Raw genomic sequence first — 26,433 nt, forward strand, 5'->3', positions numbered from 1 at the left:
TATGAGCATTGGCCAACGTTAGTGATAATGTTAAGTGTCACTAACGTTGGCTCCATTTCCTTTCTTCAAAGTTAATGCCACTAACTTTTCTCACTAACGTTGTGGCTTTCCTTCCTTCCACGTTAGTGCCCACGTTAGTGTAACTAACGTAGCCACTAACGTGGCTCTTCTCTTCTTCTTTTGGCCTGAAATCAATCAAACAAAGTGCATCAAAGTCTTGCTCTTAATCATGGAATCATGCATCATCCAATTTATCATTCAATTTATGCATAATTCTCATGAAATCATTCAAAATTCACAATGTTTGCTTGAATCAAGATGTAAGTGAATATCTACCCAAAACTAGCTTATTTCCTAAGAAAATGCATGAAACTACCTTAAAAACAGTAAAGAAAAAGTCAGTAAAACTGGCCAAAATGCCCTGGCATCACAACACCAAACTTAAAACTTGCTTGTCCCTAAGCAAGTACTAGAACAAGAGAATGATGAATGGAATGCCAAGAGAAATGAGTCATTCTTGTGGAAGTCATGTCCCTGGTTTTATGGTGGTTTCATGCATAGCAACTTAGGTTCATTCCTGACTTTCAGACCTTTATCATGTCCTAAAACACTCACTTTGATTGCATCCCATGAGACTTTTATTCATTGATCCTTTTGTTGTCATTTCAGGGCTTATTTGTGTTCTTTAAGCTAAGTACTCTGTAAGGGGACAACTCTTTAAAATAAGCTTTCAGCCAACACTCCCGAACCAGTTGGTTCAAGGTGCTAGGTGTTGAAGCACCCCTAAGGACTTACTTGCTCAAGTCTCTCCCCCATACATACACACCACAAGCATATGGTTTATTTATTTTCTTTTCTTGAGACCTTGGTGTCCAGCACCTCTTTGGGTTACTAAATGCTCTGTAGTGAGGGTTACTCTTGATAGTGGATTTTCAGCTGATAATCCCGAGTTAGTTAACCCAAGTTACCAAGTGATAAGGCACCCCTAAGAGCTTATTCATCCAAGTAGATCCCTCACACAGGAGCACCACAGACACATGCCTCAAGATTAAAACCATTGGTGCCTAGCCTTATTGCTTACTCTTTTTCTTTTATTTTTCAACCTTTATTGTTCTTTCTCTTTTTCTTATTAGGATCTTCTTATTTAGCTAGTCTCATGGGGTGTTTCTCAAGCACAGTATTCATGACAGATAGTTGTCTTCCCACCTTGTGGTTGAACCAACTTAGCTAACTTATGACCACACCACAAACTCAGGAACTTACTCCATAGTATGAACTCTACTCTGGTCTTTTATAAAACACTCATTCTCTTTTCATTTGATTCAAAAGGGACAAGCATACTAGTAAGAAAAGTAAGGATGCAGTAATGACATCCAAACTAGAAAACACAGCCTTAATCAATAAAAAGTTTAAAAGACAGAATTGACATGCTTATTCACAAGGAGAAAGCACACATACATACAAAGAACATAGAAGACAATCATACAAATTAAAGTGCTGGAAATAAGTAAGAGGAGAAAAAAACTTTACCACCTTGTATTTTATCTTCATTGTTGTTGCCCTTTTCCTCCTATTCTTCCCCTTCCCACACCAGACATAGAATAATTGCTTATACTCAAGCAACAATTAAAACAGTGGTGCCGGGGTTTATGATGGATCATGAATGTCTTAAAATAAAGTGTAAGTATGCATGTGTTTCAGCAAGCAAGATTATGGATCACAACAAAAACACAAGAAGTAAAACAGAGACAATGTGATTGCATTAATAAGTGGTGTTGGCATGGTACTTTGCTTGAAAGTTAAGTGGCAACACCAAACTTAGTGTGTCACTGTCAATTTAGACTGTTGCAAGTACCCAGTGAAGATTGAAAATCAAATTGTTGCATGGCAACACCAAACTTAGAGTGCAATCATATGCCAAATTATTGAAAGTAAACTAAGCAAAGCAAGAAAATGTTACCTACGGTTGGGTTGCCTCCCAACAAACGCTCTTTTAATGTCATTAGCTTGACATGTTGTTCACAACTTTCTTCCTCTTCTTCCAGTTTGTTAAGAGGAATGACCTCAAGAGGAAAGAGGAGCCAGTTAATGCCCCTTGTTTTGAGTGCCTCTCCCCAGCAAGCCTTCTTCTGTTGTTAGCTTGAGCAAACTTGCTTGTTGGGGTAGGGGTGGGATGGCTTTTGGTTGACCTTTTCTTCTTCATAAATATTGTCCTTCTTTTCTTGGTCACCATCCTTTTGTTAGTGTTCATGTTGATTGCCTTTACCACCTTGATTTCAGAATTTGGGTATTGTATGATGGGTGGAGCATCCTCTTCATCAAGAACTTCTTGAATTGGTGGTTCAATGAACTCACCCTCTATGCAACTCTCTGTTTCATTGGAGTGTGGGATCCCTTGATTGACTTCCTCTTTTTTTCTTGACCTTTGAATGAACTCCTCTGTTTCTGGAGAGAGTGAAGTGGTCTCTCTTTGTGATCTCAGCTCTTCAATGAATTGTTCTTCAGAATAGAGTTGTGTATTCTGTCTCAATTTTTCTTTATGGTCTCTTTCTGCTATTTTCTCCTCTTCGATTGTTTTTATTATTTCTTCAAGGAGGAGTTCTATCCTAGTGAGTCTCTCCTCTATTCTACTTTTTCTGCATTCTTCAATGATGAGTTCCATCCTAGCAAGTTTATCTAAAGGAGGTTGGGTAGATTGTAATGGTTGGGCGGGGTTGGCTTGTGAATGGAATTGGATATTTTGTGGTTGTGTGTTCTGAAAGTGGTATGACTCTTGTGGGTAGTGAATTGAGTTTTGTGGATGGTGAAATGAATTGTATGGATTTGGGATAGACTTTTGTGCTGAGGCATAGTCAAATGATGAAGAATTTAGGCATGTAAAACTTGGAGGTGAGGTTGTATAATTGAGAGGTGATGGCTCTTGATGAATGGGGTATAAATGAGTTAAATCTCTTTGATTATGATCTTCCCAGCCACAACTTGAGTAGTGATTAATTTCACCAAAATATAGACCATTTTGTGGCTCTGGAAAGTACCCCATTTCATGTTCTTAATACTCCCACCCACCATGAGTATAGTAGAGTGAATCATTCTGTGGTGGTGGAGAGTTTCCCATGAAATTTGATTGACTAAGATATGATGGATGCTCCTTTCTTTCCTGCAGAAAGCTCTGTCTCAAACAATAATCACCAAAAGAAATTGGAATCTCTATTATCACAGATGAGGAAATTCCCAGTGAGGCAATATCACAAACAGTTAGTTAGCAAAAGAAAATAAAGAAGCAAAAGAAAATAAAGACAAAAGAAAAGTGTCTAATCTAGTAAATCAATCAACCGGTAGTTTGTTAATCACAATTAATCCCCGGCAACGGCGCCATAAACTTGATGCACGGAAAACTTGTCTCATAACAAATTTCCTTCTGCAAGGGTACCGAATTTGTCGTCAAGTAAAAACTCACAATAGAGTGAGGTCGAATCCCACAAGGATTGATTGATCAAGCAACTTTAATTAGAGAAATGTTCTAGTTGAGCGAATCAGAAATTGAGTTGAGAATTGCAGAAAGTTAAATGCGGGAAAGTAAATGACAGAAAGTAAATTGCAGAATCTTAAATGGGAATGGGGGAATTGCTCATAAATGTAAATGACAGAAATTAAAGAGAATGGGTAAGATCAGAAATGGGGAGTTCATTGGGCTTAGGAGATATTGCATTCTCCGGATCAATCTCATTTACATCCCTTCCTCAATCAATGCACTCATTGATCTCCTTGGCAATCTTAAGTGATATAATTGAATCACTTAAGATTGCCAAGGAGATCAATGAGTGCATTGATTGAGGAAGGGATGTAAATGAGATTGATCCGGAGAATGCAATATCTCCTAAGCCCAATGAACTCCCCATTTCTGATCTTACCCATTCTCTTTAATTTCTGTCATTTATATTTATGAGCAATTCCCCCATTCCCATTTAAGATTCTGCAATTTACTTTCTGTCATTTACTTTCCCGCATTTAACTTTCTGCAATTCTCAACTCAATTTCTGATTCGCTCAACTAGAACATTTCTCTAATTAAAGTTGCTTGATCAATCAATCCTTGTGGGATTCGACCTCACTCTATTGTGAGTTTTTACTTGACGACAAATTCGGTACACTTGCTGAAGAAAATTTGTTATGAGACAAGTTTTCCATGCATCAAGTTTATGTAAAAAAAATGTTGAGGCATATCCAAGTAAAATCAAGAGAAAAGATAGAGGGAGAATAATGAAAACTAGTATTGATCCATCAAATTACAACAGAGCTCCCTAACCCAATGAAAGGGGTTTAGTTGTTCATAGCTCTGGAAAATGAAAACAAAGATGGAGAATACATAATGAAAAACTAGAAGTGCAGAGAAAGTAAATACAGGAAGTAGTTCTATGCTATTTTCCAACTCCCGGAACTCTCAAAATAATTCAAAGCTACTCCTATATATACTACTCTTCTCATCTTCTAGTTGGCTCTTCAAGTCTTGGGCCTTTGGATCTTGAGTTTGAAGCAGTTCTTTTCTTCATTTGGGCTTGGCTTTACTTGCAGAGAGAAAGTGTGAAGTGGGCAGAGACTTTAGCTTAGGGCGTTAGGGGTGTTAACGTTTAGTGAAAATATGAGTTCGAGAACGTTAGTGACAATCAACTTTCTCACTAACGTTCCTAAGTAAAAGCCACGTTAACTTCAACGTTAGTGGCACAAACGTTGCCACTAACGTTGCCTCTAGGTCCTTCGCACACGTTATTGGGGCTTAACTTTCCCAATAACGTTGAAAAGCCCCCATTGCTCCTACGTTAGAGCCCACGTTAACTTATTTAACGTGGCTCTTTAACGTGGGCTTGCCATCCTTCGAGAACGTTAGTGAAACTCAACATTGTCACTAACGTTCCAATGTGCCCCCATGTCTCACGGCGCCATAAACTTGATGCATGGAAAACTTGTCTCGCAACAAATCTCCCTTCGGCAAGTGTACCGAATTGTCGTCAAGTAATAACTCACAAAAGAGTGAGGTCGAATCCCACAGAGATTAACGGATTAAGCAATCAATGGTTAATTGATTATCCTAGTTAGACGGTTCAGATTTGAATGATGAGCAGCAGGAATTGTAAATTGACAGAAAAGTAAAGAAAGCAATAAAGTGCAGAAAAGTAAAATGGCAAGAATAGTAAATGTAAGAACTAAAAATAAAATGAACATTAGGATCAAGAGATATTGCAATCCTCCGGATCAAGTTCATTCTCATCTCTTCCTCAATCAATGCATTCATTGATCTCCTTGGCAATCTTAAGTGATCGAATTACAATTCCTTGTAATTCGATCTCTCAAATCTTGATCAATAGCCAATTCCTTGGTCAATTGCTCATGAGAAGAGATGAAGTATGGTCACTGATTATACTACATGCATTTCCCAAATCAAGTGTTGGAAGGATTATAGTCACATATCCATCCACCCCCAATTTGGTCCAGTATGAGAAAGCATTTCTAGCATGATCTCTTCATTCCTCTTTCAAGGTTCAGAAGAGATCCAAGTATGAATAGTTTTTTTTCCAAGATAACTACCCAATTGGATGAAGATCGAAAGCTCTCTAGTAAAATCAAGAGGAAAGAAAGAAGAAGAAGAATAAGAACTACACTTAATCCATTGAATCACAATAGAGCTCTCTAACCCAATGTAAAGAGTTAGTTGATCATTGCTCTACAAAAATAGAAAAGAAAGAAAGTGCAGAAAAGTAAATATGAAGATTCAAACTGAAATTGAAAATTCAACATTCATAAATGAAAATTACAACTAAAAGAAAGAGAAAAGTGTGTGAGGGGAGGGAGTCCGAAGACCCCTCTTCAATCCCCCATTCCAGAATTTCCAACCTTTCCAAGATTTCCCAGCTCCTTTTAATGTAAAGACTAAGGCCTTTATATAGGCTCTCCTAAATTACAAAATGAAATTAAAAGCAAATTACAATTAAATGAAAATTCCTATTCTAGATGCTTCTTGTGGTCTTGATTGGTTGACAATTGTGCACTTAGGCCAACGTTAATGACAATGTTGAATGTCACTAACGTTTGCTTCCTTTCCCCCTTTTAACGTTAGAGGCCATGTTAACTAAGTTAACGTGGACTCTAACGTGGCCACTTATGAGCATTGGCCAACGTTAGTGATAATGTTAAGTGTCACTAACGTTGGCTCCATTTCCTTTCTTCAAAGTTAATGCCACTAACTTTTCTCACTAACGTTGTGGCTTTCCTTCCTTCCACGTTAGTGCCCACATTAGTGTAACTAACGTAGCCACTAACGTGGCTCTTCTCTTCTTCTTTTGGCCTGAAATCAATCAAACAAAGTGCATCAAAGTCTTGCTCTTAATCATGGGATCATGCATCATCCAATTTATCATTCAATTTATGCATAATTCTCATGAAATCATTCAAAATTCACAATGTTTGCTTGAATCAAGATGTAAGTGAATATCTACCCAAAACTAGCTTATTTCCTAAGAAAATGCATGAAACTACCTTAAAAACAATAAAGAAAAGGTCAGTAAAACTGGCTAAAATACCCTGGCATCAATAACATGCCTATTTGCTTACTTGAACTACTTGCTTTATATGCTTCTACTTGTGCTTTACTTGCATTGCAATTAATTGTGATTTCTACTGGGATTGAGGAGGTTCGGAAGGTGGTGGCGATGGGATCGCATGGAGGATAGGTTGGTGAAGGTTGTGGGACAGCGGTGTTTGGTTAGAATATAAATCCCCTAAGATAGAGCACCCTTGTAAGAACCGGCAAAACTGTTTTTATAAAAATAATAATTTCAAGTGCCCAAGATGGATTCAAAATTTACAAGTTTTAATTTAAAAATATAAAGGTGAAATTTGGTTTTGAATGAATTTTTTTGAGTCAGAAAATGTATTTTCTGTGAAACATCGAGAACCGGTAGCCGAACCAGTCGAACTGGTTTAAACCTGTCCGGTATTGTGTTTTGAGAAAAATAAGATTATGAAAATTGATTTATTGTTTTAAAAGGACAAAAATAATTTAGAATTGAAAACTGGGCACTAATCTTAAAGGTTTTTGGCCCAAAGTGGGCCAAACGGGCTAAAAACGCTAACGGATTGGACCGGGCCTAAACCGGGCCCAAGGCCCAACATATATAAGCTCATTAATGAGCATTTCAGCGCATTTGATGCAAAAAGAGAGAGAGAGGGGGGCGCGGTTTAGAAGAAGAGAAGAGAAGAAGCCATTGTTACTATTCACCTCCTCCTTTAAAGCTCTATAACTTTTGATCCGGAGCTCCAATTGACGAGCCATTTATGGCCACGTGAAGCTCTCGACGAGCTCTTCCTTTCTATTAAAAGAAATCTAGTAAGATCTCTCTCTTCATGCTCCATCTTCCAGCCCTAAGTTTCTGCATTTTTTGGGGTTTGATTTTTGAGGAGATTTTGTGGTTTTGCTTGTTTAGGTGATCTCTAGTAGCAGATAATTATTGAATTTTATCCCTAATCTCATTGGTTAAGGTAAGGTTTCACTAAACCCTTGTGTTTAGTTATTTTGTGTATCTTAGATATTGATTTTGATGATATATGTGTTGTTAGATTGAGTTTTGGTGTTTGTTGGAGTTGGTTGAGGCTTTGGATCAAGCTTGGTGGCTTCGTTTTGGTGTTTGGTGCATTTGGGAATCGGCCAAGGTATGGTTGATGAGGAAAAAATCGATTCCATAAAAACTCACTGGAAAGTGTACTGGGTCGCGTCAAGTAGTAATAACTCAAAGGAGTGAGGTCCATCCCACAGGGATTGATGGATTGAGCAACTTTAGTATGGTGATGTATTTAGTTAAGCGGGTATTTGATGAGTTGGGTAAAATTTTTCTTGATAGAAAGGAAAATTTTAAGTAAACTAGACTGCAGAATGAAAATTTACAGATAAGTAAATTGCAGAAACTTAGAGTGCAAGAAATTAAAAGAACTAAAACTTAAATTGCAAGAAAAGTAAATAACTGAAACTTAAAGTGCAAGTAACGTAAATTGTTGAATCTAAACTGCTGGGAAACTTAAATTTGCATGAATGATAAAAGGAATTTGGGTGTTGGGGATCAAAACAGAACTGGAAAGAGTAAATTACAGTAAATTAGAGGATTCTCAGATGAGGAAAGTCAGAAGATAGTTCAATTAGGATTTTAGTACCAAAATAAAATTGGATAATTTGCAGAAGAGTTAAAATAGAATGAAAACTTATATCAATTCCAAAATCTTAAAAGAGAAATGAACAATGGCAGCAGAATATTGAAATAGCAAAAAGAAAAAAATTAAGATCTCAATTGCTCTCTTAACAAAACAGAAAAGAAGAAATTGCATAAGAAAGAAAAACTAGAAAGAAAACTAAGATCCGATCTCCAATTCATAAAACTAGAAACAGGAAAAATAAAAGAAAACTTAAAGGTGAAGAAATTCAGAAGAATTCTCCAATCAGAGTTCCAGAATCAGAAATAGGAAATTGAAGTTGTAGCAGAAGAAAGAGAAAAATCAACCGAAAGGAAAATTCAGATCTGATCTATCTCTCTAAAATTCTAAAAAAAATGAAAAATTAAAAGAGAGCCCCCAATGAAATCAAATTCTTCTCTATTTATACACTTCCTAATTCTGTCATCCAATACTTGGAGTGGGCTTTTTCGCACTTGGTTGCTGCTTCCAGGAGAACGTTGCGTTCTCAAAGTGAGCGCAGCGTTCATTCATCCACGTGGACGCGTCTCTGACGCGTGCACGTCCTTTTGCACTTTTTGCTCATCGACACGTACGCGTCATGCATGCGTGCGCGTCACCATCAGTCTTCAGTTCCAGCATGCTCGTGCGCTCCTTTCACGCGTACGCGTGCTTCAATGGCGTTTACTTAGTGAGCGCTACGTTGGCTTAGTGAACGCTATCCACACGTGCGCGTCCTCCACGCGTGCGCGTGGCTAGCAAAATACCAATTCTATATTTCAGCATCACTCACGCGTTCGCGTGATTCCTGCCAAATCCACCATCGACGCATGCGCATCATGCACGCGTGTGCGTCGCCTCCAGAATTTTACCTCCAAATTTAAATCTGTCTGAAAATGCTGAGTAATCAAACGTAGCGCTCTCTTCAAAAACGAGCGCCAGCCACTTTCACGCGTACGCGTCATGCACGCGTACGCGTGGGTCTTCGAAAATTGCCCCTGACGCGTAAGCGTCCCGTATGCGTGTGCGTCGTCAAGTGAGCGTGGTGTTCTTCATTTGAACGCTACGTTATTCGGCTGTGCTTCCCTCTTTTCTTCATTTTCTCACCTAAGATTAATCAAACAAGCAATCAAAGTCTCACCAAGATCATAATAATTTGCATCATTCATAATAATCACTTGATTCTTGCATAAATCTCATGATTTTGTCCAAAATAAGTGATGTTTGATTGAATCAAAATAATCATGAAATTCCACTCCAACCACTTACTTATTGTGCAAGAAAGTGCATAAAACCTAATGAAATAAATGAAAAATGCTTGTGAAACTAGCATAAGATGACTTGTCATCAATGGTTTCGGTTTCATTTATGTAATATGTAATGTTTCTTGAAACTTAGGCTAGTTAACCTTAAGATAGGATTGAATGTGTTGGGTGTATGTTTAATTGTATGTGATTTTAATGTATGGGGATAACTTGTATGATGGTGATGATGATCTGGAGTTTTTATATGAGGAATATATGAGTTTGATTATGATTGTTGGTATTTAATGATTTTGAAGGCTGATGTTGGATATGTGATTTATTGTTGTTGATATGGTTGATGATTGATGATGGTTATTGATGTTGTTGGTAAATTGAAGGTGAGTGTTGAGATTGTTGATAAATGATGTGGATTATGATGAGTTGATGATTTTTGGAATATGTTGATAAATCATGATGTTGAACTTGGTAAAGATGGTGGGAGAGATGGAAATTGAAATGAAATGAGATTGATTTTGATGTTTAGTATTGAGTGAATTATGATTGAGGAAAGTGTTGGTGGAGGATTGGCTTTGGTATCATATATTTGAGGTTTGATGGTTGAGAATGGTATAATATGTTATAAAGGGTAGATTTTGATGGAAATTGGAATTTGAAGTGGTTTTAGTTGGAAATGTTGGTAAGTTGAGGTTTTATGACTTTTGGTAAAAGTTATTTTTGGTGAACTTTGTCTGATCATAACTTATGCCTCAGTTTTCAAAAATTGTTGAAATTTGTTTGAAATTGAAGCTTATTGAAAACTCTTCAAATTGATACAAAGTTTGTAAGATTTGGATTTTTGTAGAGGAAGTTATGATCATTCAAAGATTGGTGTAAAAATCTGAAATTCTGCAAAGTTATAAAATTTTATGATTTCTGGTATATGCGCACGCACAACCTTGTGCGCACGCACAACCCTGCAAAATTTTAGACCTGTGCGCACGCACAGGCAGGGAAAGGCGTGCTGTTTGCAGCGCTAGCACAGCTTGTGCGCGCACACACCAATGAGAAATTGCAACCTGTGCGTACGCACACCCCTGTGCACACGCACACGTTGGGAAGGTCAGTCTGTTGGGAGCGCTAGCACGCCTTGTGTGAGCGGACAGAATTGTAAAATTTGGTACCTGTGCGTACGCACACCCCTATGCGTACGCACACGTTTTAAAACTTCTCTTTGGCGTGTGCGCGCACACCCCTGTGCGTACGCACACGCCCTGTTTCTCAAACTTAAACTTTGTTTTCAACTATTTCCCCTTCCCAACAAGTTTGTAAGCTTCTGTAACACCATTTTAAGACTCTTGGGCTTGTTTTCAGGTATCAGATATGGGAAAGGTCCTAGGAGGATTTTATTTGGTAATTCTTTGAAAAGTTAGCAAAGGGAGGTTTAGGTTTCTGGTGTGTACTGAAGATGAGTTTGGTTGAGAGAAAAGGAAGAGTAGTGAACTTGGTGATTACTGACAGCGAATTGAGAAATTGATGAACTAATGAGTTCGGAATGGAATTAAGAACTGATGATGGTTATTATGAGCTTGATGGATATAGACGGAAAGTGTGCAAGGCCTATAACCCTGGCGTAGCAGATTTCTCTGCTGCATGAGTAGATGTTGCTGAAAGTGATTTGAGATGAAAAATGGTAATGTCTGGTGATGATTTGAGGACGAAGAAGTTATTGGATTGTTGAGAGTGTGCGGAGCCTATATCTCCGGCGTGGTAGATTATTCTGCTGCATGACCAGTTGTTGTTGAGAGTGTGCGGAGCCTATAACTCCAGCGTGGCAGATTGTTCTGCTGCATGACCAATTGTTGTTAAGAGTGTGCAGGGCCTATTTCCCTGGCGTAGCAGATTGTTCTGCTGCATGATTTGTTGTGGTTGGTTCCTTCTTTGCTGCAGGAAGTGTGCAGGGCCTATATCCCTGGCGTAGTAAACTCCCTACTACATGAGTGTGCAGGACACTATATCTCTGGCCTAGCAGATTCGCTGCTGCATGAGTGTGAAGGGCACTATATCTCTGGCATGGCAGAGAAGGCTACATCTGGAAGGATGTGTCAAGTTGGCATTCACGGACCGACAAGTGATATCACGAGCCAATAGGATAGACATTCATCATATGCATCTCTTATGTGCTTGTTTGCTTTGATTACTTGAGTTTGCCTAATTGTATAATATGCCTACTTGCTTCTTGAATTACTTGTTATATATTTGAATATTACCTGTGTTTTACTTGCTTGCATTATATGTGTTTGTCTAGTGCTGAGGAGGTTAGGTAGGCGGTGGCGTGGGGATCGCACGGAGGTTAGGTTGGCGAAGGCTGTGGGATACAGCGGTGTGATTAGTATTAGTTAGAATTCCCCTAAGTTTAGATAACCCGGTTTATGGATTAAGTTCTTTATTTATTTATTTTATTCTAAGCTTGAATATCCATATGCGATGTGAAGTTCTAGGATTGCCTTCGGTGTCCCGGAGCCTTACATCTTACATATTGGGCACTGTTACCATACTGAGAACCTCCGGTTCTCATAGCATATGTTGTTGTTTTTTTTCAGACACAGGTTGCACATCCACTTCGGTGAGATTACGGATATGGTGACAGAGCGGATTATGGTTCCTCCTTGGTTTATTTCTATTTTACTTTGTTATAGTTACTCTCACATCTCTTTGTATATTTATCTTTATGGCCTTAGAGGCTTACTTGAGAGATAAGTTGTATAAGTTGTTTTAACTCCAAAACTCTGTATTTTTCTGTGTGTAACTAGTCGGCTTAAACTCCGCAAGCTTAAGCTAGTTTCATATGATTATTATATTCTTATATCTATATATATGTTCTATTCTCTTGCATCTATACCTTGTATCTTATGCGTAGCTTCGTCTGAACGTTTTGTGCTTTTGTAAATCTGTCTTTGAGCTTAATCCTTCATCGGGCTTCTAGAATATATTATTTCCTTCTATATATAAATATGTATGAGCCTTAGAGTTGTCGTAACCTTTAATTAACCTTTGCTTTACGGCTAGAGGTAAGGCTTAGGGTAATTAGGGTGTTACAACCCTGTTTATTTATGTTAAGATTTATATAATTATGTTTATCTGTTTTAGTATGCCTTAAGATTGAAATCTTGTGATGGATATGAAGTCTAGGATTGCCTTTGGCATCCCAGGGTCTTATATCCTACATCACTGAGCACTGTTACCATATTGAGAACCTCCGGTTATCATACCACATTTCTGTTGTATTTTTCAAATGCAGGTCACAACCCACCTCAGTGAGTTGCTTGGGATGGTGACAGAAGCGGAGGATCCGGATACCTTTTTTAGTCTTTTTGATTTAATTTGTTTATACTTCTCTCACTTTTGTATTTTGCTTTAGCCTAGAGGCATATATTGAGAGAACAAAACTTGTATAAGCTGTTTTTACTATCTGGTTTCATGTATGGTCTGTATATGGCTAGCCGGCTTAAACTCCGCGAGTCGTGGCTAGATTCCTGTCATATTATGCTATTATATTTTGACATATCTTATCTGTATCTTGTGCTTTAAGTTAGAAGCTTCGATAGTACATTTTGTGCTTTTTAAATCCTGTTTTTGAGTTATATCCTTCATCGGGCTTCTAGATTATATTATTTTCTTTTATATATTATATGTATGAGCTTAGAACTGTCGTAAACTTTGGTTAACCTTTGCTTTACGATGTGAGGTAAAGCTTAGGCTAATTAGGGTGTTACATTTGACATTCTCGAACAACAACAGGAGGTTGAAACACAAGATCAGCAATGAGAAGAATCTCGTAGAGGTGGGAAAAGACCTCGACGAGAATTTAAGCAGTGGAACAAGCGAAGCATTTTCTTTGATCTTCCGTACTAGAAAACCAATTTTTTGCGTCATAATCTGGACTTTATGCATATTGAGAAGAATGTCTATGATAACATTTTGTACACTTTGCTTAATGACAAAGCAAACTCAAAGAACAATCTCAAGGCATGGAAAGATTTGAAAGAAATGGGAATAAGGCGTGATCTCTGGCCAAGTGACAATGGATCATATCATTTATCTTTATTTTCACTAACACATGACACCAAGAAGCTATTTCTTTCGGCGTTGAAGAATGTTGTGTTGCCAGATGGATACTCAAGTAATGTTTCGAGATGTGTGGATGAAGGACAGAAAAAAAATTTTGGATTGAAAAGTCATGACTACCATATTCTTTTGGAAGAATTATTACCAATAGCAATTCGTCATTTGCTGCCAGATCATGTTACTGCGGTATTAATTGAGTTTGGCTCATTCTTTAAGATCCTTTGTGGGAAAAGCTTAAGTACTTCTGAACTTGACAAGCTCCAACAACGCATAGTGGTTGTCCTTTGCCAATTGGAGATGTTATTTCCTCCATCATTCTTTACCGTCATGATTCACTTGATAGTCCATCTAGTAGAGGAAGCAAAGCTCGGAGGTCCAATGCATTATCGATACATGTATCCAATTGAGAGGTAAAATATTTTATACGATGAACTAAAGATCATTAGAGTTACATCTCTTGTCATGTCATATTTACTCGATTTTGTTATATTATTTTAGGGAGTTAGGACATCTAAAATCCCATGTATGGAATAGAGCACAAGCAGAAGCGTCTATAGTCGAAGGATATTTAGCTGAGGAATGTCTCACCTTTTGTTCTCGCTATTTTGAGGATATAGAGACAAGGTTCAATAGACCTAAACGTGTATGTGATGACCCACTTGACAAAGGATGCTCAGAATCTTGTCTCTTTCCGACGATGAGTGAAGTAGGGAGTTCTAGTACAATTTTTTTGTTGAGTGAAAAGCAAAAACTACAAGCCCATAGATATGTGTTACTAAATTATCAAGCCGTCAAGGATTATGTGAAGTGAGTAAAGATAGAGGTTATTTGCAGTAATATATTCGTAATATATATTCATTGGTGACATACTCTAAATCCAATTTAATTATTCATGCAGTGAATTTAGAGAATACATAACAAGAAGCTCAAAGGGAAGGAGACCGAACCCCACAGATATAGAGAAGAGAGTATTTAAGGATTTTGTTTCGTGGTTTGAAAAATGAGTAAGTTACTTAATTGTTAGAGTTTAAGAAATAGGAAGGGTGTTAAAATATAAATGTTTTAAACTTCATAACTTATCCCAATTTTAGATAATAAACCCGGATACCATAGAACAGCTGTCTACTGACATAAAATTTTTAGCACGACACCCCTTATCAAATGCAATGAGATATAGTGCTTATAAAATTAATTGCTGCACCTTTCGAACTGTTGCCCGTGAAGAAGGTTTGAAGACACAGAATAGTGGAGTATATTTAACCTCTAGCACACCATGTGTTGCAAGTCGAGTTGACAGAAATTTAAGACAAGGTGATGTACCCTATTATGGCAAGTTGGAGGATATAATTGAGGTTAGCTATTATGGGTGATTCACTGTTGTTCTCCTCAAATGTAAATGGGCTGATTCTACTCGACATAGAGGATATAGAAGAGATCAATGGCATTTTCATTGTGTTAACTTTGATAGACCAATTCATACTGGTGAACATGAAGAAGATGAGCCTTATATTCTAGTATCACAAGCATCAATGGTCTACTATGTAGATGATGTCGTTAACAAAGGTTGGAGTATTGTTGTTCATTTAAAACCAAGAGATTTGTATGAAATGGGTGATGAAATTGAAAAAGCTGCAGATGAGGACAAGCCACATCAAGAGCAAGCTATTGATCAATTTTTTGGCAATAGTGATGAATACATGCAATTGGAAACAAACCACTTGATCGATGATGTAGTTGACTCATTATGAGAAATCTAAGGTATAAGCTTATTTATATATTGGTTAATTTTAAGTTTATGGCTAATCTTTTGACTTGTTCATAAATTTTATCTTTGGACTAATTTTGTGTGAAATATAACATGCTTTTTGAGTTAATTTCTCTAACTTTTTGTTGTTAAATTCATCTACAGCAATGCTGAAGTGTAAACGCTTTACTAATTCCTGAGATCAGCTCCTCAACCTGAAAATGGTTTTGATTAGTCTAATGATGAGGTAGTACACAATTCACCAACGGATATTTCACCACCTAATCATGATTCAACAATGCAAAGCAATTCGGATAGTACTACGGATCATTCACTGCCAAACTAAGGATCCCAAGAACATACTAGGCGCTTTAGTGGACGTCAATCTTCTGAATATTGGACAGTGGAGATAATAGGTACGGTGCACAATAAATTTGTTTTCTCATGCTGAGTTGCTAAATAAGTGTGTTCTAAATAAATGCAAATTTTTATATTTCAATCTTTATATGTTATATTTTTTTGTGCAATCTCTTGTATGAAAGTAAAAAAATGATGCATTGATAATTGAATATACACTATGCCAATTTGTATAGGTTAATCCTGACCATGTATCTTTCTATGTTGCTATGGTTGAATAATCCTAAAGTTTATTTATTTTGAGGCATATGATAAAAATTTCAATTGTACGAAAATCTAGCCCAAAATAATTTTAATAAAAATCTTAAGACTTTCACCCAATTCCCGAGGAATAAAATGAAAATATGAACTAGTACTACTCCTATAATATTACTATACGACAAACTTATATGTATATGCATGGTTCTAGGTTTTGTGAAATCACATTATTTATCATCAAATCATCATAATCTTTTCCCTTTTCTTTTTCTTTTTGTTTTGGTCAAAATTGTTATTTATGTATCATCTCTCTAGTAATAACAAAAACTCGGTAGAAAAATAATGAGTGATGGTATGGTCTCTTTTTGCAAATTGCTCTCTTTCTCTCTCTTTTAGATGTTTAATTAATTAACTTATTTGTTAGTTACTTTATAATTTGAATAATATAAGATCATATCCAATAATTAAGGTGGCCAAATTGCATTCTTAATTAATTGATATCTCAATCCAATTTAGCCATTAGTAAGTGTGACCAAACTAATACAAGGACGTATTCCCCTGCTTAATCTTTTATTTTTTTGGGTCCACACTATCTATATAGATTGGAACACATTTTTTATCTAGAACATAATATATATCGGTTCTCCAAGTTTGTTATTTTCAAAATTCAAATCTAAAACATTTATTAGCTTAGGGTCTTTGACAAATTATACATGGATCCTGATGAATATATACATATGGTGGTGTTTCATATATAAGTTAATTAAAATTGCTCACTTGTCAATATCAACTATGATGTACCAGAACAAAGAACATACATAAGACCATTTCTTTGCTTGTGTTCACTAACAATTTGTTAACAAAGCCTTATCTGATTACCGTTCTTATTATCTTTTTCCTTTTTTTTTGTTATATATCAGCCAGTTATATTAAAAGCTTTTAAATAAAAATGTTTAAAATTTAATTTTTAAAAGTAATTATGTACTTACACATAATTGATTTTATATGCAAATATTTTGTTTTTAAATTTTTAATTTAATTCTTAATTTTTTAAATAAAGGTACAGATGGAACTATTAAGACTAGAAGGCTAAAAGTTAAAGAAATGGATAACTTATCTAGAAATGACCAAGTTGTTGTAAACTTTGAAGATCAACAAACTATTGGAGAAGCCCAAGGTTTGCTTGCTCGATATCTAGGAACATTGGCAGTTGATTGTAAGTTATTTCTAATCAATTTCTCAAAGTGGTCAGGACCTTCAAGTATACCTCGATCTAGATTTGAAGAGTGTTTTAGTAACTTGCTGAAGGTATGTATTTGAAAATATTTACTTTTATCAAATTCTTATTAATATTATCTATTGTTAATGATATTCTATTATTTATATATGATTCTTTTTTATAGCCAAAATTTTATTTCAAAATTTCTGAGGGCATTGCAAAGCGATATTGCAAATTGAGCCTTGCAAAAAAGTGGTCACAACATAGAATAAAGTTATGGGATGAGTTCTATGATCCATGCATGAGTAGACAAGCAATCATTGATAATGTCCCAGTTGGCATCGACAGAGATCAATGGGCATCCTTTGTTCAGTATCAGTTTCTACCTTCTACAATGGTAACATGCTAAATTTTTGAGGATATAATATTAATACGTAATCATTTTTCTAATCATTTTTTTTATAGGAGATGTGTAAGAGAAACAAGGAAGTTCGCAATAAGCAAAAAATTCCCCATATTGGTGGTTCAAAATCCATCTCAAGGAAAAGACATGAAATAGTATGAACCATCACTCATTTTTTGTTGTTACTAAATTATCATATGCTCTTTAACATTTTTTTTATATTCTTTTGCGTAGTTTTTAGAGACTGGACAAAAAATTAGCCGTGGAGAAATGTACATAGAAACTCATAAGAAGAAAGATGGATCGTTTATGACTGATGAAGCAAGGGATATAGCGGTAAGTTGAACTTTTTGGTCTATTTTAGTAAAAATATTTTGTTAAATTTTTGTTGTTTAAGTCTCAACTGCAGGAACAAATTGAAGTATTTATGGCTCAAAATGAGAAAGATGAATATGGACCATCTACAAATGATGCTATTGACAAAGTGTTTGGGGAGGAGCATTCTCGTAGGGTGCGATGCATGGGAATGGGAGCAACACCTACTAATACTTTCAGAAATGCCAATCATCCTAGCCAGTTAGCTAATTCTTCAATTTCAATGTCATCTACTACCAATTACTCCAAAGCTGATTTTAAACATTTGGAGTCTAAATTTGATAAAACATTGACTGCATTCAAGGCTTATTTTCTTGCTAAAGAAGGAAGAATTCCTGTTGAACTTATTAGTATATTTGACTATGGAGCTTAGGTAAATTGCATTTTCTTGTCGATTTTATGTTGCACTAATAATTTTGAAAATTATGATAAATGATAACTGTTATATTATGCTAATGTTCTAGCATAGTATTAGTCTCGTATATTCTAACCTTACATCCCTACTCTTACTAATTTGTTGTTCAAGTTTTTGACGCAAGGAAAGGTTAATGCCTTCTTAAATTGTTTTTTATTTGAATTGTCGTTATAGTGTCATAGATGTGGCAATTTTTATGTTGATATTTCTGTTTTTAATTTATTTTAGACTAATGATGTTGACAACGAAACTATTACACCGATAACAGGAAGAACATCATTAGACAGAAGCAATGAAAATCGTGAAGACATTATTTAGTATTACTTTAAAGATTGATTAGTTGTTTATTATTGCACATTTGTTAGGGTATTATGTTGCAATTTTTTACTAAACAAATTTATTCAAGTAGTGAACTCATTAGTGGTAGTTATGAGTTTATATTATTTTAGCTTGTTTAATTTTTAGGATTAAACATATAAAGATAGTGAGGATTCAGATATTATGCATTTTATTATAATATAAAAAAGTTATTATTTATTTTAATGGGTTATATTTTAGATTTATACTTTAAAGAATTTTACTTTTATTAAATTTTTCATTCTAATTAATATTTTATAAAATAAGAAAAACTATATATATCATAGTATATCTTATTTTAGCGTTATATTATAAAATAAGAAAAAGTTGTTTTAAGTATAAGATATTTGCGGAGGTTTAAAACTCCCACAACCTGAATCAAAACTGCTACAACATAGAACCGTCGGAGGTCTTTAGAAACTGATGCAATTTAGTTGAAACTCCTGCAAACAGCGGAGGGCAAAAAACCACCGCAATTTTGAGTTCAAAATAGCGTCGGTTCTAAAAAAACTCCCGTAACTTATTGCAGGACACCTAACTGCGTCATTTTACTAAACCGACGTTACGCAACTTGGGGGTTAAAAACCCCCCGCAAAACAAAAAAAAATTCCCACAAATTAGCGCCTTTTTTGTAGTGCGACGTGGTAAAACGACACCATAATAAATCCAGCCCAACCTGTATATGCTTAAGTCTGATCTAATGAAGTTCGGTCTCAAGCAGGGGCACTGTTCATACCCTAGCCCAATGCACAACCAGGCCCAAAGTAAGTAAAGCCCAATCAACATATACGGGCTTTACTGACACCTACCCGAACTTACGGAGGTCGGGCTCGACGACGCCATCGCCAACCCTACCAACCCGAATCAGTAACCAACTCATACAACCTCTCTTATTCATCTAGAAGGGAGATCTCAACAACCTCCCTAACAAAAAGGAATGGTTATCCACCATCAAAGGTGGAGCTACTCTAAAAGGTAGTTATTGACTCTACATCTATACCTATAAAATACCTTGACACCCTCAGGTATACTTCGAATCCAATCTACTAAAAATTTACTTAAACCCTTACTAACTTAAGTATTATAGTCTCTTACAGGAGGAACTCGGATGACTTCATCTCTGCCAAAAAAGACATCACACACAACTCCTAAAGGAGCTTGAACCTCACGTTCAAGCCCAAATTATAATTTTATGTAACCATTGAAACAAAAACATACCAAGTTTCAATATTGTTGAAAAATATCACTGGAAGCACAACACTAAAATTAAAAAGCATAAATTAGAATTAAAAAAAAAGAATAATATAGGATTATAAATTTCAATGAAAAATTCGAGGATCATTAAAAGTCTAACCATGACAGTACCATCGTAGTACACACGACCTTGTTAGTTGTTGCAAATTGTCATCTTCAGCTTTTTTGTGCATTTTTGTTTCAATTATTTAGATATGATTTACTATAAGAATGTGGTAAAACCAAATTTATTACATGGATTTAATTGAAAATTAAGTCAAATCAGTATCAACAAATTAATTAACATCTCTTTATTTGGTTATCAACAGGAAACTTTTCCTTTGTAATTGTTGATAGCATATTAGAAATGGTTCCTATGATGAGATTCTAAATGGTATTTGCAGATATCCGTCCATTTAGATTGTTCTAATTTTAATCTTAATTATAATTAGCGGTTACTTTTTCTGTAGGACTCTTCTATCATACAAAATATGGGAGAATGGATAATGCATATAAGGTGTTTGATGAAAATTGTCAACAAAGAACTTGTGGCTTATACCACTATTACTTTGTATGCTTATAGTGCAGATTCTTGCCTCTATCTGACCTTGGTATATTCGTGCTCTTATTTTGGAAACAGTTAAATTGCTTACAACGAGATTATTAACAATTTATTTCATTATCTGGAAGCTATTTGATTTTCAATAAAGCAACATCCTTCAACAATTTCAGTTGTGTGCAGAAATGAAGTAGCATGATTCCGTTGAAGTTCACAACAATTTAGCAATGGATAATTCAGTGAATATGCTAAAGAAAACCATGGTCATGGATGAATCAAATGTGTTAAGAACTTAGGATACCCACTGAAAGTTGTAGATCATGAAGAATAAGAAGAATACATGCTTAGTTCCCGAATCACCTCCACCATGTTTGGCCTTTGCTCAGAAAGCTCATGAGTGCACATCACTGCAATCTTTGAAAGAATTGCTGCTTCTGCTTTCGAATATTTTCCCTTTAAATTTGTGTCCACAAAATCATCAAATCTGAAAGACTCAACTGCCATTCTAATTGAACACCCTACTGTTGTCTTCCCAGACAGAACTTGGAGAACAATGACACCGAATGCATAAACGTCGCTCTTCTCGGTGAAGCGTCCAGTGGTAATGTATTCAGGAGCTAGGTATCCCATGGCAGCACTAACTTTCAGTGCCGAGAAAACAATGTCATCTGCTAGAAGCTTGGGGAGCCCGGCATCCATGATCAATGGGTTAAACTGATTGTCAAGAAGAACTTTTTCAACTGAAATATTTTGGTGAACTATTGTAGGTTTGCTTGCTTCATTGCTGTGCAGATATCCAAGACCTGGTTAAAAAGGATTAGCAAATACTCAATATCAACCAGATAGATACTTATGTTCATTCTGCATAATAATTATAGCTTAATCTTTATTATAGGTTCATAACAATCGTCTTAATTCATGTAACCGACGCTAACTACTAAATAGTTGAAAAATACCTTGTTGTAAGAAAGAGGCAAATTTTCTGATCTACAATGAGTTTCTTAGAAAATATTGGGTGTCAAAAAGAACTAACCTTTTGCAATGCCCTTGATGATGGAAACCCTCTTAGACCACTCAAGTACATTTTCACTTCCATCTTCCATATCAAGATATATAGAGAGAATGCCACCGGTTACAAAATCGTAGACAAGGTAACATTCACCTCTACTACTTGAGCAACAAAAACCTCTCATCTTTACAATGTTTTCATGTCTCAGTGAGGTTAGCAGGCTCAATCCCTTCAAGAATTCAACTTCCTCAGGTATGCAGCATGTCACATTAATACTTCTGATGGCCACAGGAGAACCATCTCTGAGAACTCCTTTGTAGACGGCAGAGAATTTGCTCTTACCCAATAAATTGGCCTCTGAAAGATATTGTGTTGCTGATTCAATCTCGTCCACATTGAACCTAAACTTGTTTAGATATTCATGGGATAATCCACTGCAATTTTTACCATCAGCAAGTGGATCCAATCCATTGTTGTAATACTCAAGATTAACAAGTGGAGATGGACTTCTTGTGTAGACCATAGGTTGGACAGGGCTAAGTTGGCTTACAGAAGAATCCGACGTATGCAGGATCCTCTGCTTTCTCCGGCGATATCTGACAAATGTGACAAACCCAGAACCTATTAGTGTGATTGTGGCGGTTATAACACTTGCTGCAATGACAGCTTGAGGAAATCTTCTTGATTTTGAGCATTGAGTCTGGTTACAATGAAACTTGATAGTGGCAGAGTCAGGGAAAGCTTTTGGATAAGAACTGTTTATTGGTATATTTGGGACACTAATCTGGCTATCATATATACTATCTTTGTTGCAAGCTCTCAAGGTCGGAAACCGAAACCCCATGGCGCACAGACCTTGATTGTTTGCATATTGAAATCCTTTATCAAGTTTCCTCAATGCTTCATTTTCAATGTAAAAAACATGAATCAGTTTACATTCGAAAGTAAAAAGATCAAAATGAAGGCAAATTTTGGAATAGGGAAAAGTTAGAAGTTATTAAATCAGTCGAATTTTGCTACAAGGGGTGGGGAAAAAAAGAAGAAAAAAACGATGATAGAGGCATACCAGAAGGGACAACTCCTGATAGAGAATTGTTTTGAACATCTAGAACTTCCAAGTGTGCAATATCAGCTAATGTTGCAGGAATTACACCATTGAGGTTGTTGAAGCTCAAATTTAGCCTCCTTAGCATTTCTAGGTTCCCCAAGCTTGGAGGAATCATACCAGTTAATCTGTTATGTTGCAAAGCCAGAACATTAAGCTGCTTCAATGAACCGATCTCCTTCGGTATGCTCCCAACTAGCTGGTTAAAGCCTAACTGAAGCACTAGAAGTATGAAGAGCAAGGGAACATGGATTAACGTACAGAAATAAAATCAAAACCCCTTCAAAATCTATATAAGGTAGTTTAATTAAGAATTCATTTTAAATACATTGGGATCAGTTACCTTTTTTCCATGAAGATACTCTGAGTTTATTCTTTTCTAATCTAACACAAGTAAACATAATATAAAAAACAAATACATGAAACATAAGATTTTGTTCATACCAATATTTTCACCCATGTAAATGTAGTAATACATTTACAATTTGGGTAAATTAGAGTACTAACCTTCCCCTAGAATCAAGCTATGCTACACAAACACTCTTTTATTTGAATAATATACACTAACCTCTCCTAAAGTTTAGGTAATATCACACTCATTACTCTTTTACTGTAAAATACGACACTGTCCCTGGAGAGATTAGTGGAAGTATGACAACTGTCAAATTAAGAAATGTTTATAGGAGAAGTCACTGTAATTTACCCTTAAAGTTCTAGTTATTAGTTTTACCCTCCAATTGAAACTGTGGCATTTTCATGTAGAAGTTAAGGTTCAAGTGGAGAAAATTGTCCACAACCTACATTGGAATAACTCCATATAGTCCATCACATTGTCCAACACACTTAATTGACAGAGTGATTGGCAGATGATTCAACAATTCAATTCATATACATGACTACTCTATAGCCTTACCATTTCTACTAGCAATCATCAAAATATCTCATTTCCAATGAATGTCTTCAGCTAAAATGCAACAATCCATGGATTCAAACTAATTAAAAAGCTTCTACCCCACTTTTTCTACAGTTACTTTCAGTCATGAAGAACATGAACATTAAAAAAAACCAGAAAAATCTTATCCAATACAGAGAAAACTTGATCAAACAATATGAAATATGCATTATGTTTCACTATGCAATTTACTATTTTTAGTAATAAAATACACAAGTATTTCTTTAGAGAGAATTTAGCATGTGGTAAGCATGTAAATGAGAGAACCAAGGCAGTTAAGTAGGCTAAATAGGGGGAATATTTCCAATTTTCTATAAAACAAACCTTGTAGGCTAGTCATTTTTCCAATCTCCTTTGGAATGCTACCAGATAGGTTATTTACATTGAGATAGAGATCAACCAATTCAGTGAGATTCGAAATCTCTATTGGTATCTCGCCGAAAATGATGTTGTAATGAAGATATAAACCAGACAAGCACTTAAGTTCAGCCACCGAAGGAGAAACCATGCCAGAAAGACCCCTTCCGGCCAACGATATGTTGGCCACTTTTCGGTGCTGGTTGCAAGCAACACCTAAGAAGGAATCAGTGCATGGATCACCATCACTTCTCCATGAACCAAGAACCTTGCCTTCTGGGTCTAGAGAGGATTTCAGGTCCATGAGAGCTCTTAGCTCTGCATTTCCATGAACTAATTTTGGACTAATAAGAAGTGCAAGAAATTGAAAAAATGAAAGTAGCAGGAGGAAATGAAAGGAGTTCATTTTATGAGCTTGGACTTGTTATGTGAGAGTTTTCTGAAACTAAACTAACCCATTTGAGTTTTGTGCTAAAGGCTCGAACATTGATCTTGGTTTTGGTATTGGTATTGTTGTTTGGGTTGTTTTGGTTGATGAAAGTTGAAACATGTTGCCATAGTCAATGGTGAAAAAGCATGACTTTGTTAGTCATTTGATTACCGACTTTGTCTAAGATTTTGTTAGTGTTATTTATTTATTTAATTATTTTTGAATAATCTTTTTCCATTGAGAGTGAAGAAAGGGAAAAAGGAAAGCAAGCAGAATTTTTAATTTTCAATCAGGGAGCGGAGTCTTAATTAGTTATCTAACTTTAATACTTTAAGAGTCATTGACAGAAAGGTAGGTTTCACATTGCACCATTTCGATTCAGAAGCTTAAACGATTCTGGCTGGGTACCATGGACTGATGGACCCACTAGGTTTGAATACGTGGTCCATTAGTTTTCAATTTTGCCATTAATAATATTTTTAATGGTGTGAGATTACATTTAATGATAAAAAATTATTCAATTTTGTTTTGATGGTTAAGTGCTGGCCAAAAAACACAAAAATTGTTGGCTATAGACTTTTTCAAATATTTATATATTTAGACATGTCTTTACTTAAATACGTTAATTTTATAATAAATCGAAAAATGAAAAGAAATGGTTGATTTTTAAAGAACGGAATATATAATGGCGCATGATGTACAACATTGTTGTATACTTGTGGATTTGAGGTAAAACTTTACCTACAATACTTGAAAAGAAATAAGGATTTACAAATACCGTGTTAAATGTTTAATCACTCATCTGATTTCACATGGGAAATATTTTTACATGTTTAATAATTTAAATCTACATTGTTTATTTATTTATAATAAAAACTAAATTCTATAAGTTTATTTAAGATATATTCACTTATTTATAATAAATGGGTAAAATATGTTTTTTTATCTCTAATATTTAATTATGATGTATTTTTTCGAAAATATTTCTCAAGTTTAATTGTATTCAATTTTGTTTCTAATATTTTTAATTTGTATTAAAATTATTTCTAAATGTTAACTCTGTCTAAAATATTAGGGATAAAATTAAAAATATTTAGAGATGTTTCTGAAACAAATTGAAAACATTAAGGATAAAATTAAAAAATTGAAAATATTAGGAACAAAATTGAATAAAATTAAATATTAGAGATATTTTTAAAAAAATTGTAAACCATAGAGGTAAAAAATATTTTTTACTTATAATGATAATATATTCACAAATAAATACTTAATTTTGATTTTCAAAAGATTTCAATTTTTTTCTATAAATTTTTATTCAAAAATTATTTTTGTTAGATATATTAATTTTTTAATAAAATTTTTAGATTTAGTTATTTTATAATAAAATTTGACAAAAATTTAATTGCCTAATACGTATATTAATAATTTGATTAAAAATAACAAAAAAATTAATTTATCGGACGAAAATAATATTAAAAAATTTACTGGTTTATACTATCGAATTCTTTTTATACATTGAATTGTGAGTAGTGAATTCTTTAAAAATAGCCTAAACTATGTTTTATGTTGTTGGGTGGACTTTTACAAAATATTAATGATATTTAATTTTTTTTATAATTAAAATAATATTTTTTTACAAAACATAAATGATATTTTATCTTTTGATAATTAAAAAAATATTTTTTATACAAATCTTTAATACTACTGTCATAGCTATATAAAATACTAAAATAATAAAATATTTTCATGTTTCACATTTAAATTATTCAGGATTTTTTTAAATAAAATAAAAAAATTAATTCATTTCCCAAATAAGATTTTTGAATTTTATTTTTCAGAATACGCTTTTATTTTTGTATTTAAAGCAAGTTTGTTGTACCCTCGGAGAACTCTAAGTTGAGTTCGGCACACTATATAAATCTAGTGGGGTCATTCCCATTTGTTATTTTCTTTCCCAATCTCTCCTCCAAATTTATTTTGTTCCTCTGTTCTGTCTTTCGACGTTCGTGAAGTTTGTTATCTAGAACATCCTTATTTTTAAGTTAGTAAATAATATGTTAGTTAGAGTTACTTTTCTT

At 34.9% G+C, this 26,433-nt stretch overlaps 2 protein-coding genes across 2 annotated transcripts; one reads left to right on the plus strand and one right to left on the minus strand.

Annotated features, from left to right (window-relative positions):
* The first annotated feature begins 17,045 nt into the window (after positions 1-17,045).
* Positions 17,046-18,671, plus strand: LOC112721408 (uncharacterized). Its single transcript, XM_025772473.1, has 7 exons — positions 17,046-17,249; positions 17,345-17,557; positions 17,626-17,718; positions 17,798-17,899; positions 17,973-18,275; positions 18,403-18,417; positions 18,582-18,671. Exons 1-7 carry the CDS (start codon positions 17,046-17,048, stop codon positions 18,669-18,671), a joined length of 1,020 nt encoding a protein of 339 aa, XP_025628258.1.
* Positions 18,672-20,603: 1,932 nt separating this feature from the next.
* On the minus strand, positions 20,604-24,715 carry LOC112721809 (proline-rich receptor-like protein kinase PERK9). The gene is made up of 4 exons (XM_025772838.3): positions 23,893-24,715; positions 22,578-22,838; positions 21,536-22,411; positions 20,604-21,305 (listed from the first exon to the last, which is right to left on the minus strand). Exons 1-4 carry the CDS (start codon positions 24,329-24,331, stop codon positions 20,821-20,823), a joined length of 2,061 nt encoding a protein of 686 aa, XP_025628623.1. The 5' UTR covers positions 24,332-24,715; the 3' UTR covers positions 20,604-20,820.
* Positions 24,716-26,433: the final 1,718 nt, after the last annotated feature.

Source organism: Arachis hypogaea, chromosome 11 (genome assembly GCF_003086295.3).
Source record: "Arachis hypogaea cultivar Tifrunner chromosome 11, arahy.Tifrunner.gnm2.J5K5, whole genome shotgun sequence".
In the NCBI taxonomy this organism is placed as follows: Eukaryota; Viridiplantae; Streptophyta; class Magnoliopsida; order Fabales; family Fabaceae; genus Arachis; species Arachis hypogaea.

Excerpts from the sequence above, each read along its gene's own strand:
- LOC112721408 (XM_025772473.1), top strand. The coding sequence starts at position 17,046 with ATGGATAACTTATCTAGAAATGACCAAGTTGTTGTAAACTTTGAAGAT. Across the intron at positions 17,250-17,344 it reads GTTTTAGTAACTTGCTGAAG|CCAAAATTTTATTTCAAAAT; the intron begins GTATGTATTTGA and ends TCTTTTTTATAG. Across the intron at positions 17,558-17,625 it reads AGTTTCTACCTTCTACAATG|GAGATGTGTAAGAGAAACAA; the intron begins GTAACATGCTAA and ends TTTTTTTTATAG.
- LOC112721809 (XM_025772838.3), bottom strand. The coding sequence starts at position 24,331 with ATGAACTCCTTTCATTTCCTCCTGCTACTTTCATTTTTTCAATTTCTT. Across the intron at positions 22,839-23,892 it reads AAAAATGACTAGCCTACAAG|TGCTTCAGTTAGGCTTTAAC; the intron begins GTTTGTTTTATA and ends TCATACTTCTAG. Across the intron at positions 21,306-21,535 it reads CATCAAGGGCATTGCAAAAG|GTCTTGGATATCTGCACAGC; the intron begins GTTAGTTCTTTT and ends CTTTTTAACCAG.